The 17525-nt window shown below is 52.9% G+C and overlaps 1 protein-coding gene across 14 annotated transcripts in view; it reads left to right on the forward strand.

The window, feature by feature from the left end:
- CPEB1 (cytoplasmic polyadenylation element binding protein 1) overlaps positions 1-17525 on the forward strand; it is a 40829-nt gene that overhangs the window by 20709 nt on the left and 2595 nt on the right. For 8 of the 14 annotated variants that reach the window (XM_085588601.1, XM_085588604.1, XM_085588609.1 and 5 more), the window contains 7 exons: positions 12534-12748; positions 14223-14472; positions 14565-14603; positions 14731-14844; positions 14956-15060; positions 15843-15979; positions 16908-17106. In XM_085588601.1, the coding sequence (XP_085444727.1) occupies positions 12534-12748; positions 14223-14472; positions 14565-14603; positions 14731-14844; positions 14956-15060; positions 15843-15979; positions 16908-17106 (1059 nt within the window). The remainder of the gene's footprint in view (positions 1-12533; positions 12749-14222; positions 14473-14564; positions 14604-14730; positions 14845-14955; positions 15061-15842; positions 15980-16907; positions 17107-17525) is intronic. The other 6 variants (XM_085588603.1, XM_085588606.1, XM_077785866.2 and 3 more) reach the window with 4 other exon arrangements.

Consider the following 17525-nt stretch of genomic DNA (forward strand, 5'->3'; position numbering starts at 1 on the left):
AAGAGTGCTCTTGGAGCAGGTGACATCCCCTGGAGTGACCCTGCTGCTCACAGCCCTGGCGCTGGGCTCGGCGCACAGCGCGCTGCGGAATGAGGCTGTCACACATGGAGGCAGCCACTCGGTGCGGGTGTCCCAGCTCCACCTGCTCCTCTGTAGCCATCTCCAGAGCTCTCTTGGCCAGCTTCCTGCCAGCCTGCCTTGGCAGAGGCGTGGATGTCTCCGCAGTGCTCCGGCAGGCAGGCGAGCAGTGCTGGCATGAGCCTGGGGTGGGCTCTGTGCCTCGGAGGTTGGGTGGTGAGGCTGGCATGGCCATGCTGGTGGTGGGAATTTACTGCAAAGGGGGTGGAAGGGCTGCTGGTTTCAGGAGAGTGATTGAGTTGGAGAGGATTTGAAGGTGCTCTGGTGACCTCCCTGCTCACAGAGGGTGTATCTGGTGTCAGGTGCCCCTGCTGACTGCAGTGCTTTGTGCTGGGGCTCCTGCCTGCTGCAGAGGCCTGGATAGAGTTTGGAAAGGATCTTGCCTCAAGCACAGCCCTGGGCTCTGATCTGTGCCCACTGGGTGGTTGTGACAAGTGTGGTAACAGCTGGTGGAAGATGGCACCCAGTGCTGTCTGAAGAGGACTGTTTTGTCACTTCTGACTCCTGGTATTTCCATTAGTACACAAAGAGGGGGTGGCAGGGACGTGAGAGCTGCCCAAGTGCAGCTGTACTGCTTGTAGGTGCTGGCCTTCAGTGGCTGTGCAGAGGGTGCAGTGCCCTGTGGCTGGGGGTGTTGTGATCCTGAGGCATGTTCTTCTCCTCACTCCTCTCAGTCCCACACTCCCTTTGCAGGTGAGCAGCAGCTGGGCCAGGAATGCTTCATGGTCTGGGCTGCTGTTACTCTGCTGCTCTGAGAGCAGTGGGGATGGTACTTGCTGGCTGGGGAGGTGAAAGGAGGCTGATCCTGTGTGCAAGTTTGTATTTCTTCAGCCACCCACACCTCCCATCTCTCTGGGGCCTTAGCCCTTCCTCAGGGCCCTGGAGGAGTGGCAGTGGAGCTCCTTGGGAGCAGAGGGCTTGTAGTTCAGAAGTGTTTTCTGAAAGGTTGTGGAACACTCTGGGCAGCAGAAGAGTATCCTGTGTCTGAAAGCTGTGTGGGTCTAAGGAGCTGGCAGATGCTGGTGCTTCCAGGTGGCCTGTTCATGCTACGATGGAAAGAGGGAGGATATGGAGAGGATGTTGCTATGTCAGAGTGCTGCTGAAGCCTGGGAGGCTCGGCTGGCCCAGCCTCTAGGGCTGGGGTCTCCATCGGGGAGTCCTGCAGGCAGGTGAGGCTGCGGCAGTGCTGGGCTGTGGCTGGGCACGGGGGAGGGCTGGCACTGCCAAGCAAACTGTTGTGCTGCTGGCACCCAGGCGTTTGGAAGGTTCCAGCAGTGACTCAGCTGTGCGGACCCACAGAGAGGTGGCTGGAAGGGTGGAAATGCAACAAAATAGCTAACAATTAGGCTAAAAATATTGCTGATGTGGTCCCCTGCAGTGCTGTGCTTGAGTACTGATGAGCTGGGACCTGTTCTCTGTATAGTCCCCACCAGCACAGGGCTTCCTCAGCTTGGGAAGGACCTTTGGCTGCAAAGCCTTCTGGTGTCACCTTGTGCTCCCAGGGCGTTGGCACCACACAGCTTGGTGCAGTAGGAGCACATGCCAGCTGATTGGAGGCTGGAGAACAGTGGGGGCTGGTTTTTATGCCCCACTCCTGCCTACATCCCCTGTTCCCAAAGGGCTGCTGAGCCCCTTGCACCCAGATGGGCTTATTTGTGAGGAGTTCTCCTTCTGCACCAGGCCTATAATGTACAGAGGGTGTGTGCTGAGCTCTGGGGAGCATGCCAGAGGCACTGCTGGTGCCTGGAGAGGCTCTCTGGAGGCAATGGCTGCTGCAGGCTCAAGCTGCTGGCACTTCCTGACTGTAGGATTGAGCTGCTGTCTCACAGCCGGCAAAGTGTCTCAAACCCTCTGCTGCCACTAGATTTGTCAGGCTGGAAATACTTCAGCAAGTCCCAGCAACCTCCTCTTCGGCCTGGGGAGGGACCTTTGCAGGAAACTGGCCTTTAACACTTGCAGTCCTACCATTCTGTATTTCTTGAGGCCATGTTTCCCTGTCTTTAGCTTCCCAGTAGGTGGACAGGTGTGCTGACATCTCAGAGTTCAGAGGCAAGGAGGGGTTAAGAGGCAGTGAGGTGGGACTGCCCTTGATGATATCCTTTACCTTCACTGCCCTGTTTCTCAAGAAGCACAAGCAAATGGGGTCTTGATCCAGTTTTTGCCTGAGAGCAGTGGTGCACAGCAGATCCGTGTGCAGATTTTGGGTCTCTCTGCCTGGCTTTCAGCCTGTGTGCCAGCTGCTTGGTCTGGCTGGTCTGTCCTGCCCTACATTGGGAGCTGTCCCTATGTGGGACAGCAGACTTGCCCACGGGGAAATATCCTAAAACCAGTCTGTTAACACTAAATCTGCAGTGCTAACCTGGGAGTGTTTTTAGCAGGATCAGGTCCTCTGGAGATGTTATTGGGCTCTTGAGGTGAGGTCTTCCTGCTGGCATCTATCTGATAGAGCACCTTGCTACGTCTGCCTCTCTGCTTGTGTGTCCCTAAAGCTGCTGGTGCAGCAACAGATTTGAGCTTTTCCTTGGATTTGCTCTTGAGACTGCAGCTCCAGCCTCATCTGTGCCCTCTGCGGGGTGGCTGCTGCTGTCTCATTCTCCAGCCTGCAAGGTTGCAGCTCCTGTCTGGTCCTGGGGAAATGGCCCATGGTAGGAAAATGCTGCTGAATCTTTCCAGCCCTTGGCTCTTCTGCTTCCCAGAGCACAGCAACTCATTTTTGCAATGAGCTTGCTTATCTGTAGTTGTTTAAAATCTGCCAGGCTGGAGCTGTGGGCAGTCTGTTGTGTGTTGCCTGGCAGATAGCGAGGCCTCAGTGCATGAATCTCTCTGAAGTCTTCAAGGCAAAACCCCATCTGAAAGATGAAAGAAAAGACCTGTTGCACAGGAAGAATGGTTGTTGTCATGGACTCCTTGCTTTTCTTCTTGATAACAGCAGGAGGGATTCATAAGCTGCTCCCCGAGGTCAGGCTGTTTTCAGAGTGTCCTCAAATGCTGTGTGTGGTGGAGGGCACCTGAGCCCCCCAGGGGAGAGTTGCTGCTCAGCCTGGGGTGGCTGTTTATAAATACTGTATGGTCTATACAGTCACTGGCTTTCCTCAAGCTGTTGGTTTGAGTGGTTGGATGCAGAGTTTGGGGCAGGGGATTTGGGTCCCCAGTTCTCCATCTGTTTAATTTGCTGCTTGGCTAACCCATGCCAAGCTCCATAGAGCTCTCTTTTGTGCATGTCTAGGTCTCTCTGTGCTGTTTTTCCTGCTGTCTTTTGGACAACTGGCTTCAGCTGACCTAGGTGTGTCTTCAGCTCCTGTGTATTACACACAGCTTGGCTGTGTGTAAATCCTTTTTATGCTAGAGGAAGATTTCAGAGATGCATCCTGATGGAGAGCTTAGTGTCTGGGCAACACTAGGCTGGCATCAGAATATCCAAGGATGATTTTTCCTGCTCTGTAATGAAAGGGGTGTTTTGGCTGTGGGGGGAGAGCACTTCCTGAGTTACTTCCATCTAAGCCCAAATATGCCTAGGAAACCCAGTGAAAGGGTCCTTTGTGCTGCTGGGTTGAGGAGGGAAGGGCAACTCCTGCTGACTCTGAACCTGTGTGTGGTTGAGGAAAAGAGGTATCCAGAGTTTTGGTGGTAGTAGTGAATTACATATTCTTGGTATCCTTTATTTTCTTGAAAGAACAGACTTTCCCAACAGCCTGGTTCTTTGGGAACAACTTTCTGGTGTTGAGTGTAGTAATGGAAGGACAGATGTGGTGGTGTTGCTTTCTGTGTGAAGGTTATGGATGATCACAGTGTAAGGGCACAAAGCTGGGAGCTGGTTTGACTCTGGGTCTTCTGCTTGGTGCTGGTATTCTAGGAGTACCTGAGACAGCCTTACTAGAAGCTTGTCCGTGCCATCCTAGTGCTTGTAGAACTCTTCTAAAGACTTACTTGATGTGGGTGCTTCATGGGCACTTGTTCTTTGAATGTGTTTCCATACGAGCTGCTCATGCTCAGTGGTCTGATTCCTCAGTGCTTGCCTCCAGCCACTCATGCTGGGGAGTGGGAAGGCCTTAAAAGCTGCACACTGCTCATGCTCATTTGATCCTTAACAGAATAAAATATGTATCAAATAAGTAAAAGAAGTATCAAACCTGAGCTTGCAATTGGTTTCTAAAGGAAGTTGCTCTCAATCCAACTCTTAAAGCTTCCATTTGAGCAGCTTCTCCTAAAACAGATTTATTTTTATCTGCAGTGATGCTGTAAAACATAAGATGCAAATAGAGGAGTAACCAGAACAGGAACCCGACCAGCATCTCTGCTTGTATCCAGCCAGACCTGAAGTGAGTCAGGGCAGCTCCAGTCCTGTGCTGGAGGCAGCCTGTGGGAGCAGGCATGTACCACCCAAAACCAAAAACCTCCCCTTGGCTTCTGTCAGGGAGGGGTGCTTGATTGTGGCCTTTGGAACAGCCCTGTGGCACTGTTCAGTGGTGATTTGGAGAACATTTCTCTTGGCTCACTCTAGAATTGAGCCTTAAAAGGCACGTTCCCTTTCAAGGAGAGCATTGGAGTCTGAACTGCCCCAGGCAAGTAATGGCTTAGTCTTTTCCTGTGATTGATATGGAGGTAGCAGCAGGGAGAGTGGTTTAGTGTGTGCAAGCCCTGGCCTGGAGTAGGATTCATCCCTGAAATTGCATCAGTCAAATAAGAGATGAGGTTTTCCTCCAGCTCTTGCACAGCTACGTGTCTGAGCAGTGGGTGTGAGGGTTCCTTGCTGGGCAGAACTGACTCAAAAGGCTGTGCTGCAGCTCCATCAGGAGCATGGGAGCTTTCTAGGAGTCCTGAATGTGTTTTTGATTCAGTGCCTTTACTACAAATTCTACAGCACATGCAGATGAGTGCTTCCACATGGAGCTGGGTAGAGAACAGCCTTTGGACCTGCTCTCCCAGTGTGCCTGTAGCAGAGGCTTGTGGGCCTCTGCAGTGCTCTCGGCAGGCTGGAGTTTCTAGGGTAGCTCCAGTTGGAAGGTTGAGGTTATCCAGTCCAGCTCTTGCTCAGAGCAGTGTAGGAAAGCTGCTGGAGGGTGGCAGAAATAATGTAGCCCAAGGGGGCTCCAGAAACTAATTCTGCCTCTTGTTCCCACAAAAACACCCTTTTAAGTGGGTCCCTCCTTTGCGCTGGCTTGGAAATGATCCCCTTCCAAAGGATGCTGTGGTCCTTGAGCTGTCACTGCACTGAGGTTGAGTGGTGCTGCTGTAGGGCTGGGGCACTGGGCAAGGCATCTCCAGCCAGGGTTGCACCTTCTATCTGTATCTGCAAGCTCACTCCCCCTGTGCCTGGTCCCTCAGGTGGTGGCAAAACAGCTGAATCACAGGTGCTGTCTGAGCTGCTGCCAGTGCAGAGGCTGCTCTCGGGCACAGCAGCTGGTGCCACGCATTTGAGATGGTCGTGGGGACATCTGTCCTTGCCCCTCTGCCTGGGTTTCTCCCCAAGAGTGTGGTGGAAGGTGAGGCTAACTTCCAAGCTGTGATGCTAAGGGGTGCAGACCTTTGAAGGGTCACTGGGAGCCTGCATCACTGGTGGGGTTTGGGAGTGCCAGTCTGGCAGTGACTTTATGCTAGCTGAAGGCCTCAGTGAGGCTTGTGTGCCATCTCCTAAGGAAAATTGAGTTTGGGACTAAAATTGGTCTTTTTTTTTTCAGTTGTTTTTCCTTTACTGCAGCCTGTAGAGGGGTCTGGCCAACACCCTGCCCCCTTCCAGAGAGTCCCCCTTCTAAAGGTGTGTCCTGGCCTAGACACCCCCAAACTGTGATGCAGCTGAGGATGAGTCACTCCCCTTGTTATCACATCAGGTAACACACACAGCACAGTTTGCACCCTAGATGTTGCAGCAGATAATTGAGAGGAGTTTGGTACTTAATATAGAAGTGTTTGTTCTTGAGGCTTGCAAAGCTGAAGCTTGTTGTCAGGAATTTGACCTGAATATGTTGGCTTTTAAATCTCTCTGGGACTGATACATGTTAAAACCTGCTGTATTTCAGTGTTCTGATCTTTTTAAAGACAACTGTGGTTGTGGCAGCCTGCTTAGTGAATGCAATTACCTGGGCACTTGTAATCCTGAATTGCATTTTAGCTGTCTTTTCTGATTTTTATATTTACCTTGGGTAGCTGTTTACCCTTCCTAGAAACACAAAGGAGTAAATTCCTTGCCTCGGGAAGCTGTGAGCCTTGTTGTCAGCCAGGCCCTGCTCTCAGTGACAGCAGAGGACCAGTGCTCTCAGATGTTAATGCAATAATCTTCTGCTTGTTCCCAGTTATGCTGCTGTTTCCATTTTTCAGGGCAAGTGACTTACCATGTTGGTGCCAGAACCAAGAATAGACCTCAGGTGTCCTGACTCTAATTCTGTGGTTCAGCTGTGGGATCAGGCTGCCTTTTTTTATTCCCCTGCCCCCTTCTTAGCAAACCAGAAATAGCTGCCGGAATATCTTCAGTTTTTCTTTGCCCCAAATGAAGAATCTGTGAGGGCAGAGGTTCCTCTTTTGTAGTTCAGAAAAAAAAAAAATGGGCTGTACTGTAGGTCCTACTTAGATGGTGGTTGCTGCTGGTTTGATTACATCTGCAGTTCTGGGAGCTGGCTCAAGATTATTGGGACTTCTTTGGTGCTACAGCTTGGAGAGGGCCATGTGCCTTGGACTCTGCATGGCTCCTCTAATAACAGCACTGACTATTTTTTCAGTGGAGTAATGGGAATATAATGAAAGTTGGAGGATTTGAGCTTGCCAGAGCCTCTGGATGTGTCCAGTGTGCTGCTCAGGTGAGCTCCAGGGCTGTATGGACACAGTTCTCTCCACTTCTAGGCCTTGTTCCATGGCTGCTTCACTTAAGAGGAAGGAATTTTTGTGCCACTACTCTTGCTGTGGCTTTTCCTTGGCTTTTTTGTGCCCCTGTAAGAATTTGGTAAATGGGGAGAATGCAGTGACTGCCTTCCCTGTGCCAAGCAAAGACTGTCCCTGTCCTGTGTGCTCCAGCCCCACATCTGCCACTGCAGCTGGCCGTGTTTCAGTCAGTGTTCCTGTGCAGGCTCCTTGCAGGCAGCTCTGGTCCCAACAGCTGCAGGAGAGAAGTGCTAAAATTTAGGATTAGGCTGGAGTGTTGGTCACCCCTTCCCTGCCATGAGCTTTGAGCTGTTTGGTGTTGGTGTGTGAGGAGGGTAAGCTGCTCACCCTGGCAGCTTGTCTGGCTGTGTCACTGCTGAACTACACCTGTAGGAGGTGGTTGAGGTGCCTATTTGCTTTTCAGACATGCAAATGTTTCTCTTGCCACTGTTTCTCAGTGTCTGTAGGAAGTGCTGCTTTTTGGCTGACTAAAACATTCAGCTTGCTCCCACCCCACTAGGGCAGAGCTTGGCTGGGTGGTAAAAACTGCAGACGAGCTGTTTTTCTGGAATTGCAGCAGGCTATTGTTTAGGACATTAGCTCTTTTTTTTTTTGACTTTACAAGCCTATTTGATGCATGACAAAAGAAAGTGCACTGTATTCAGGCTCCAGGGCCTCAGTCACACTGCTTCTCTCCTCTGCTGCCCTGCCCCAAATGTGTGTATGGTGCTGCAGCCTCTGGGCATGGCAGGTGTCACTGAAACCTGGCTCTTTCTCCTGGTAAAGAGCATTCCTGTTCTGTGGGGAGATCCAGGCACAAAGGTGGACTTCCAGCCTATGTAGTAGTTGGTGGATGCAGCAGGAGGTCTTAAGAGCTCACCATCCTTCAGGTGACCCTCTGAAGGTCTAGCTCAGACAAGTCCTGGACTCTTCAAAGTTGGCTTTTTTCAGCCCTGAGTGAGTTTCTGAAGGCTGGAACACATCTCCAGAGCATTACTTCTCACAACGGGTACGCTCCCCTGACCCTGGGGCTGCGGCCAGGGCGGTGTCAAGCTGCCTGTGCACAGAGTCTGTGGGTGCCAGGCACAGCTGGCAGCTTGAGAACTGGGCTGGCACACTGCTCCTGCAACAGGACTTCCTTGGCCCACTCTCCATGTGTCTCCAGGGCCTTGTGGCAAATGTTGTTCTCAGCCATGGGGGAGCTCCCATTGACGTTCAGAGGAAGAACTTGAATGGAAGGACCTGGGCAGCTGCTGGATAAGAGATTTTTGCTCTGGGCAAGACTCAGTTTCTGGATAATTTGATGGAGCTGATGCACCAGGGAGTCAAGAGTGTCAGCCCTGATCTCATATGCTGGTGACGGGGTGGTCTCCCACAGAGCTGAGCTGAAGCATTTTGTTCACAGGGCAGCGTGCAGGTAGCTGAGGTTCTGGTTAACTCTGCCTATCCAGCATAAACTCAGTGGATGCTCCATGTGAAATACCTGGATGTGGCTCTTGGTGCTCTGGTCTAGTTGGCAAAGTAGTGATTGGTCAAAGGTTGAACTCTATATTGGAGGTCTTTTCCAGCCTAAATGATCCTGTTGCTCTTAAGGTGTTATCCAAGGCAATAAACTGTCATTTGTCATCAGCATAGTGGTTATTTTCCCAGAGCCCTTCTTTCCCTGAGCTGCCAGCACCAGCAATCCTTGGGGCTCATCTTTATATTCATCTCTTACAGAATGGGCATGGGCAAAGCTGCTAGGAAGGTCTACATATCAAATGGCTGCAAATTACAGTGTACAGGGAAGAACTGTGTGCTCCAGGGTCCTGGGCAGATGCTTAAATTGCATGTCTTAACTGGTGGATGGAATAGTAAAAGCTGTTCTAAGTGCTTGGATTGGACATCTTGCTGTTGGGACACTTTCCCAAAGTGTGCTCTGAACTGCAGCTTATACGGTGGAGTGATCTGCTTGTTAGGCTAAACTCACATTCAGTGTGGTAGTTCAGTGGTTGGTAGTGGGATTTAAAGGATAATTTGAGGTCTACAGGTAGAGATGACCTCAGGAGTTGAAACCACCACTGTGGGCTCACTGTAACTGCTTGTTTCTGTCAAGTGTCTGGCTCAGGTATGATGGGTCTGAGAGTCTTGAGTGTGCTCCCCTGGGCTTCTTTAGGGGTGCTGGGTTGATGCAGGAATAATGATGTATCCAAACAGCAGTTACTAGGGAAAGCTCAGCTAAGGAAGAGTAGTTTGAAAAATGCTCCTTCTCCAGGGAGTGGCCTGTGTGGCCAGGACCTGGCAGTGCTGTGTGGTGTCACGGCTGTTCCCCAGAGCTCAGACATGCCAGTGCTGGGCTGGCGTGCCCAGAGATGGAGCAGAGCATGCTGCCTCTGCGTCAGCCATCAGAGCTGCAGCAACGAGTCAAAAGTCAGTGCCCAGATTCTATTAAAAGCTCCTTTTCTGCTGTCCCCTGTGGAGAAGCATTGCCATGTGCTGCCTCCCTTGCTGCATTGAGCAGAGGCAGGAGAAGTCCCAGAAGCTCTTGGCGTGCGAGTGGTGAGTGGCTGTCATGGTGACTCCCCCCAGTTAGTTTCCCCTCTAGGTGTGAAAAATACTACTTTGCACTCATGTTTGTACCCTGAGTAGTTCCATGATACTTGCTTTTTCACTGAGACCTGAAGGGATGCTCTTAACTCCAGGATTTGCTGATGCATCCTGCATGTGTGTTGGAATGATTTTTCCCTTACATGAGCTGTCTGCTTGGAAGGGGAGACAAGACCCAACTCCCCATGAAGAGGTGTGGCCCCAGTGCCTTGAAGGCTTTTTTTAGGTGGGCAGCCTGTGTTGGGCTCTTGTGCCCCATTCTTCAGGAGGGGTTTGGTGGGTTGGAGCAGGGAGCTGGATGAGGATACTTCTGGGATAAGAGTGCTGAGGAATAAGATCTGAACGTCTTATGCAGGTGTTTCCTAGGCTACCTGCACAGCTTGGCATTGGGGCACACAGCCTGGTCACTGAGCAAGGATAAAAGAGGAAATGCTGAGTTTGACTCATGGCTTTTCCTCTGAATGTCCCTGTGAGTGGCTGTGGGTACCAGGTGAAGCTGAGTCAGGCCCACTGGGGTGATGTGGGGTCTCCCATGAGCTCAGTTTGTCCTGCAGAGTGTGTAATCAAGTGCTGCCAGTGCAGAGCTGTCAAAGCTGCTGGACTGGATGGAATCCATCTGTGTTAACAGCAGGATGTCAGCATTTCCAGGACATGAGGTTAGGATTGGGGCAGTTGAAGCTGGCAGAGTTTTGTGTGGTGGTAAATGCCCAGACAGTAGATCCTTTTAATGGCCAGTAATCCTGACACTTCAGTGTGCTATGCTGGCCTTACTGGTTTTGTAGCTGCTGTGAGAGCTGAGAAATCATGGGAGAGACGTGTATGTGGTGGCAGAGATGAGGGTGACATAAATGGGGCAGAGCAGCTGGACCCTGTAATGCCACTGGGAGCTCCTGATGAGCCCCAGACACTTAGTATGGCATCCTAAATAGAGTGCTGGTTCCACATCTCTGCCTACCAGGAGATGTGGGGCAGGGCAGCATTATCTGGTAGCAGTCTGCCTGGCATTAGCTGCTCCAGGTCTCTGGAATGCTGTGCAGCTAGGGTCAGCACAGGGCTGCGGCGTTCCAAACCCACGGCCCTCACTGGCTGGGGAAGGAGGAGGGTGTCAGTGCGGGAGCATTTGTTGGCAGCAAGGCTTGGGCTGTGGGATCAGCTGCTTTGCTTTGCCTCTTGTGCTGTTTAGTGACTAATCAGATTTTGGAGCCTGTCGGACAGATTCAGCTGTCTCCCCAGAACAATACGCCGGCTGTATTTTTAAACACATCACGTGGCTTCAGAGAAGTCAGCAGAGCAGCAAGTGCAGCTTGCCGGGGCTGGGAGATGCTGTGCCCTGCTCGGAGCTGTGACTAGGAGGGAGCATCTCCTCCCCAGCTCTGTCACATTCCCTCGGTCCTGGGGCTGCTGCTGCCCGGGCTCTGCCCAGGTAAGGACTGCTGGGCTGGTTGGTATTTTCCTGTGGCTGCAGGGCTGGGTGTGAGCACAGGTGCTGCCTGTCGGGGAGAGCAAAAGGCAGGAGGTCCCTTTCTCAGTGTGGTCAGAGGGGAGTTCCTAGTCCCACGATGTAGGCAAAATAGGGGAATCCTGCAGGGATGAGGCTCTGCAAATGTGTGAAGATGTGACTGTTGCTAGGATCTCTGCCTTGAGTTGAGGGAGATACTTCAGGTAAAGGACCCACCTGTACCTATGTGAAGTCACTTTTGGGGGGTGAGGTTTTTTTTCCCCCCAAGTATGGGGCTGGAGATGCAAGATTCACGGCAGGTGTGTCACTGGATAATGCAGCTGGGGGATAGGTACATCCCAGCATCTCACCTCAGTTGTGCTCAGCAGCTCTCCCTGGTGCTGTCACCATGCTGTCCTGGTATCTGACCATAGTGTGCTCGAGCACGATGGTTTTGTTGCTCTCCTGGTTTGGCTGGTGGTTTGGATTATTAATTCTCATCTGCATAAGAGCTGCTGAAAATTTAGGTTAAAACCTCATGGTTCAGCTTGCTGAGATCAGGTGGGGCTTGGAGGATCTTGAGTGGATCCCAGATTTGCTTTGCAGAAAACTGAAAGCTTCAGGGCAAGCTGCCCTGTTTTGCAGCCTGTGAATAATTAAAACCATTTCTGAATGCTTTGCTCTTTTCACTTGGTTTGGGTATGCGTTCATCTTGCTGAGACTTGCTCTTTCTGAATAGACTGGCTGGTGGTGTGCCCCTGTGGGATCCCTTGCCCTACATTCCCTCTCCTTGTGGGTGGCAGCTGCCCCCATATTGCTGACCAGGATGTGACTTTGTGACCTTTGGATGGCCTGGTCCTCTGCTCAGAAGCAGTTATCTTTGTAGGGAGGCATTCTCCTAGATTCTCCTCAGTGGGAGGAAAACCTGAAGTGTGAGGGAAGCAGTCTGACACATCCTTGTCTGCAGGCTCTGGGGCAGAGGCCTGACCAGACAGACATGCTGTGAACACACACCAGGGATAGCAAAGCCTCTCTGTCAGCAGCCCAGGCTGGCACCTTCCTGGCTGCCCACAGCCAGCTCCTGGCAGGGATGGTGTGAGAAGTGTCCCACCTCTGAGCCTGAAAATTCCTCCTGGTGGGCCAGGTGTGCCTGCCAGTGATGTGTGCCCCTACCCCTGGAGACTTGACCCTCTGAACCCCAGCTTGCTCCAGGAGAAGCAGCATGGACTGGGCAGAGGGCCCTGTCCCAGAGCACTTCTGAGGTCTGTAATCTGGGATGCAGGATCTCTGAACTTCTCCCAGATGAAGCAGGTTCTCCTGCCCAGTCTGTCTCATAAACAGTCTTCATGTTTGTCAGCCACACCAGGCTGCTGTGGGTTCTGTGCAGCACTATGGCCTGACTGTTGGCAACCACCAGAGGTGCCACCTCCCAGACGTGACACTTGTGGGCCACAGGAGCCAGGAGGAAGGAGCAGTGTTGTGCTGCAGCCCTGACAGACTCTGTCTCTCTCTCTTGCAGTTCTCAGCATGCTGAGTAACCCTCTTGGGAACGTCCTGGGGAAGCCCCCGCTGGGTTTTCTGCCTTTAGACCCCATTGGTTCAGACCTGCCAGAAAAGTTTTCCACACCGCCGCTGAGGAACTCCCGCTCCCTCCTGGACTCCCGCTCCAGCAGCCCCTCGGACTCGGACACCAGTGGGTTCAGCTCTGGTTCTGACCACCTCTCAGACTTGATTGTAAGTTTGGGTCCTGGGGTCTTCCTGTGTTTTTTGGGGAGGACAGAACAGCTGAATGGAGCTGCCAGCCAGGGCCCTGGCTGCTCAGGAGCATGAGAGAATGCTGTGAGGAGCTATTCACACACTGGCACAGCCCAGGGTTTAGGAGAAAGGCTGCTCATGCAGTCCTTCAGCACAAGCCAGCAGTATCCTCTTTGTTTTTTTTTTTTTTTCTTCAAAGGTGATATTTTGGTCTTTTGGGTCTGTGCTTGCAGCCCTACTGGGTTACAGTAGCTGCCAGAGGGGCTTGAGTGCTTGAGCTGGTTTGAGGCAGGGTGGTGTGTGTGCCCTGATCCCAGGAGGGAAGTGGCTGATCCAGCCTGGACTTCTGAGGAACTACTGTCCTTGCCTTTCATTGCTCTTCCCATTTGACTGCATTTCTCCATCTCAAGAGCAGTTTCTGCTAGAGCAAACTGGGTCTGGCCTGCTCCCATTCCCTAAAGCACAGATAAATTTGAAAGGCAAGGAGCAAGTGAATGTCTGGCTGACTGCCCCAGTCTGCTCTGATGGGTCTGTGGTGGGTGCAAATGGCAGCTCTGGGTGCCAGCAGGGCAGCCTGGCTCCAGCCAGCTCTGGGATGCTGCTGCATGGCCTGGCCTTGGCATGGGAGGATAAAGCCAGGAGCTGCTCCAGGCTCTGCTGTGGTGTTGCCATGGCCTTGACCCCTGTGTTGAGGTGGGTTTGAAGGACAGACCTGACTGGATGTGGGGTTGATTCTGCTGTGATCCACCCTGGAGAATCGGGATGTGCCAAGTGACTGCAGCACCCAGGCAGTGCTGGTGGCAGGTGGTGCAGGGCTCTGTGCTGGCCTTGTTTGTGAAGGGCAGGACTGAGCACGGCCCTGGCGTGGGCGGCTGCCATGGCTGCACAGGGACAGCGCAGCACAGCTGGCACGGAGCTGTGCAGCATCTCGCTTCCTGCTGTTCCATTAATCCAAGCTTTCCCTCCTCCTGCCCTGGGAGGAGCTGTGATGCGTGGTGCCCACTCCCTGGTCAGGCAGCCCTGGAGCTGGGCTGTGAGGATGAGATCCAGCTGGTGCCTGCAGAGTCCATGAGCACTTCCAACAAGCCCTGCCCACTGTGGGCACAGCATAGAGCCTCAGGCTGGTGCTCTCCAGGGGTGATGCTGTTCTTGAGGCTGTACAGCCAGGGGTAGCTGTTGGCTTGGTGGTCTCTGAAGTGCCTCCTGCTTAATGATCCCTGGTGCTGGTTATGGGCATGGGTTCAGTTGAGAACGGCCCAGGGCTTTCCTAGGGTGTCGGGATGTGTTGCAGTTGCTGCTTTCTTGCCTCTGTGAGGCCTCAGAGGGTCTCAGGAAATCCCTGAGAGCTCCCTTTCTTGCCATGGGCAAGGGCAGGGCCTCAGTGTGATGCCTCACCCCTGCTATTATGTGCTCTTACTCAGAGCTGGATTTCAATATGGTCTTTCTCTTGCAGTCAAGCCTTCGCATATCCCCTCCTCTGCCCTTCTTGCCTCTCAGTGGGGTGTCAAGAGACCCCTTGAAGATGGGAGTGGGATCCCAGCTGGATCAAGATCAAGCTGCCCTGGCTGCAGTGACTTCCTCCCCGGCCAGTGCATCGAAAAGATGGCCTGGAGCATCTGCGTGGCCTTCCTGGGATCTTCTGGACTCTCCAGAAGACCCCTTCAATATTGAAAGAGAAGCCCGGCTTCATCGGCAGGCGGCAGGTGAGCTGGGAGGAGGTCTAGGGGACAGTCCCACACTTGGGAGGGCTGGTGGCCTCTGTGCAGACACTGGCTGAACAAAGACTTTGCTCCAGGTCCAAGCCTGACTCTGGCTCTATCTGCTGAGAGAACAGGTGGGTCTGGGCAGCTGCATGTGGCTGTGCACCTCTGCTCAGCCTGTAGTTGGGGAAGATGGGGAGACCTGTGGGAGAGTGGGAAGGAAATGATCCTGTACCAAGTATGACTGGTGTCTTCTCCAAGCTGTGAACGAAGCAACCTGCACCTGGAGCGGGCAGCTGCCTCCCCGAAACTACAAGAACCCTGTCTACTCCTGCAAAGTGTTCCTGGGAGGAGTCCCGTGGGACATTACAGAAGGTGAGCAGCCCTTGCAAAGTGAGGGCCCACACTAAGGCCTTGGGTGTTGATATTAGAGTGCAGGATGGAGTTTTTTGTGGAGGGCACTGACCTCTCTCCTTCTATCTGCAGCTGGGCTTATCAACACTTTCCGTGTTTTTGGCTCCCTGAGTGTGGAGTGGCCTGGTAAGGATGGCAAACACCCACGCTGTCCTCCCAAAGGTAATATGCCTAAAGGTAATAGCGAACACGGTAGGGTTACTTTTTTCCCATGCTATGTTACAGCACGGATGCTGGGATTGTACAGCTGCATGCTGGTGACTGGTTGGTACAGAGCACCTGGGATAATGTCCTCCCCTCACTTGGGTTTGCACCTGGGCTGCAGAGCACTGGCACCCCAAACCCAGCATCCTCACCCATCCATAGCAGTATGGGAGACAGAACTGTGGGCTGGGGGAACTCTCTGGGTGTTTCTGGAGCCCCATGTAGGGCTTTGGCTCAGGAACAGCTGCTGATCCCAGTGCCAGCACGTGCAGCTAGACTGGCATATTGTGTAAGCAGGAATTAGTTACAGGGTAGGAAGTGGCTGGTTTGGAGCCTGGTTTGATGGCCTCATTCAGTCACCAGAGCAATGTGAGGTAGAGCACTGGCATTGATGAAAGGGACTTGAAAGCCCTCAACTGTATTTGAGCCAGTCCATCCTAAATACATAGCAGAGTCTATTTTTCTCCCTTGTTGTGGCCAGGCTGGTGGTGCCCACCTGGCATATCCAGGTGTGGTTTGTGGATGATGGACAGTGGCCCACATGGCCCTGGGCATCCTGCCCCTTTGTGCTGTGCTTGGGTTTGGGCTCTTCCAGCTTGGCTTATACATAAAAGTCTGTTGGGAACAGCAAGAGCTACCACACAGATATTTCAGGTGGCACCCAAGAGTGATGATGAGGATGTATGCAAACTGGGATGATCTGTTCCTCTTCCACCACAGCTCCTAACACTGCTTTTTTCTCTTCCTTTCCAAAGGATACGTGTACCTGGTGTTTGAGTCGGAGAAGTCGGTGCGTGCGCTGCTCCAGGCCTGCTCCCAGGACCTGCTGAGCCCCGACGGGCTCAGTGAGTACTACTTCAAGATGTCCAGCCGCAGGATGCGCTGCAAAGAGGTGAGCAGAGCTGGGAGAGCAGCCTGATGCGGCAGCAGGGGATGCAGAGGGAGATCCCTGGAGGAAAGGAAAGCGGGGCTGGAACAGCGGCTGAAGGTGTGCTGGCTCCTAGCTGGCTTTGGCTGCTGTCTGCATGTGGTAGGGATGTGTCAGCTTGGTGTTTGTGTCCCTCATAACAGCTTATGTCAAACCAACCTGGAGCTCCTAGGCTGGTGGCAGAGCCTGCCTTCAGGCTTCAGTTAGCTGGGACAGAGCATGGAAATGGGGATTTAACTACTCTGTGCTGCTTCCATCACACCTTTGCTTGCAGAGGCAGACTGGGACCCCTCAGGTGCTTTGTCAGGCCTCCTCTGCTTGCAGAACAAATAACTCACACTCAGCAGAAAGATACTTTGGATCCCAGGCTGCTCCCCAGTGTGGCCTTGGCTGGCTGACCTGTGCTGGGGCTGCCAGAGGCTCTGCTTGGGTTTATGGAAAAGGGATCAATCCTCAGATCACGGACAACTGCCCGAGTTCAGGGAGTTACAGGATGGAGATGCAGCTCTTAATCTAGACAGGCACAAACTAATTGTGCTCTAGACAGCTCTCCTGGTGTCCGGCAATTGGCAGAGCTTCTGTGCTGGATGGATGTTCCTGATGGAGCTGGCAGTGGGTGATCATTCATTCCAGTGGTCCCCTCCACCATCAGGTACCTGACTGGGCTATAAATGCAGGTAGAGGGATGTGGATTGTCCTCTGGCTGCCACCCCCAAGGAACTGCTGGCTTAGGTTCCAGTTTGGCTGGAAGCAGAGTTGGTTTTGTCCCCCTGTGGGTTCTCTGCGGGTGTCTGTAGCTTTATATGGATGTGGGCCCTGAGCAGCAGTAGATAACAAAAGACATTTGCAGCTTGGGCTGAAGTCTGAGATTCAGGGGTGCTCCTGGTTGCAGGTGCAGGTGATCCCATGGGTGCTGGCCGACAGCAACTTTGTGCGCAGCCCCTCACAGCGGCTGGACCCCAGCAAGACGGTGTTTGTGGGGGCCCTGCATGGGATGCTCAACGCAGAGGCCCTGGCAGCCGTCATGTACGACCTGTTTGGAGGGGTGGTCTATGCTGGCATCGACACTGACAAGCACAAATATCCCATAGGTAAGTGATGATTCCACCAGGATTGATGGTTGCTCCTGCTGTGCTCTGAGGAGCTGCAGTGTGCCCTTGGCTTGTCCTTCTGTTGGAAGACTGCCCAGGTGCCAGGCTCAGAGAGCAGATGCTGCTCAACCTCTTCTACAGTCTGTGCTTCTCATTTCCTGGCCCTGGGGAGTCAAGACCAGCCTTGGGGAGGGCTGATAGTGCTGATGTGCTGGGGAATAGGAAGGTCCTGGATCATTCCAGAGCAGCCTGAAGTTTTGAATATGCCTTTAGGCATGGCTGAAGGTTTCTCTGTCCTTGTTCAATGCTGTTTAGTGGTTTTTGGATGCTGCTGTAGCTGCTTTTCCATTCCCAGGGCAGAGACAGCTGTGGGTCTTAACCCACTCTTGGGCTCTTGTCACCAGAGCTGAAATGTGGTG

The sequence above is a fragment of the Lonchura striata genome, chromosome 10 (genome assembly GCF_050655825.1).
Source record: "Lonchura striata isolate lonStrDom1 chromosome 10, ASM5065582v1, whole genome shotgun sequence".
Classification (NCBI taxonomy): domain Eukaryota; kingdom Metazoa; phylum Chordata; class Aves; order Passeriformes; family Estrildidae; genus Lonchura; species Lonchura striata.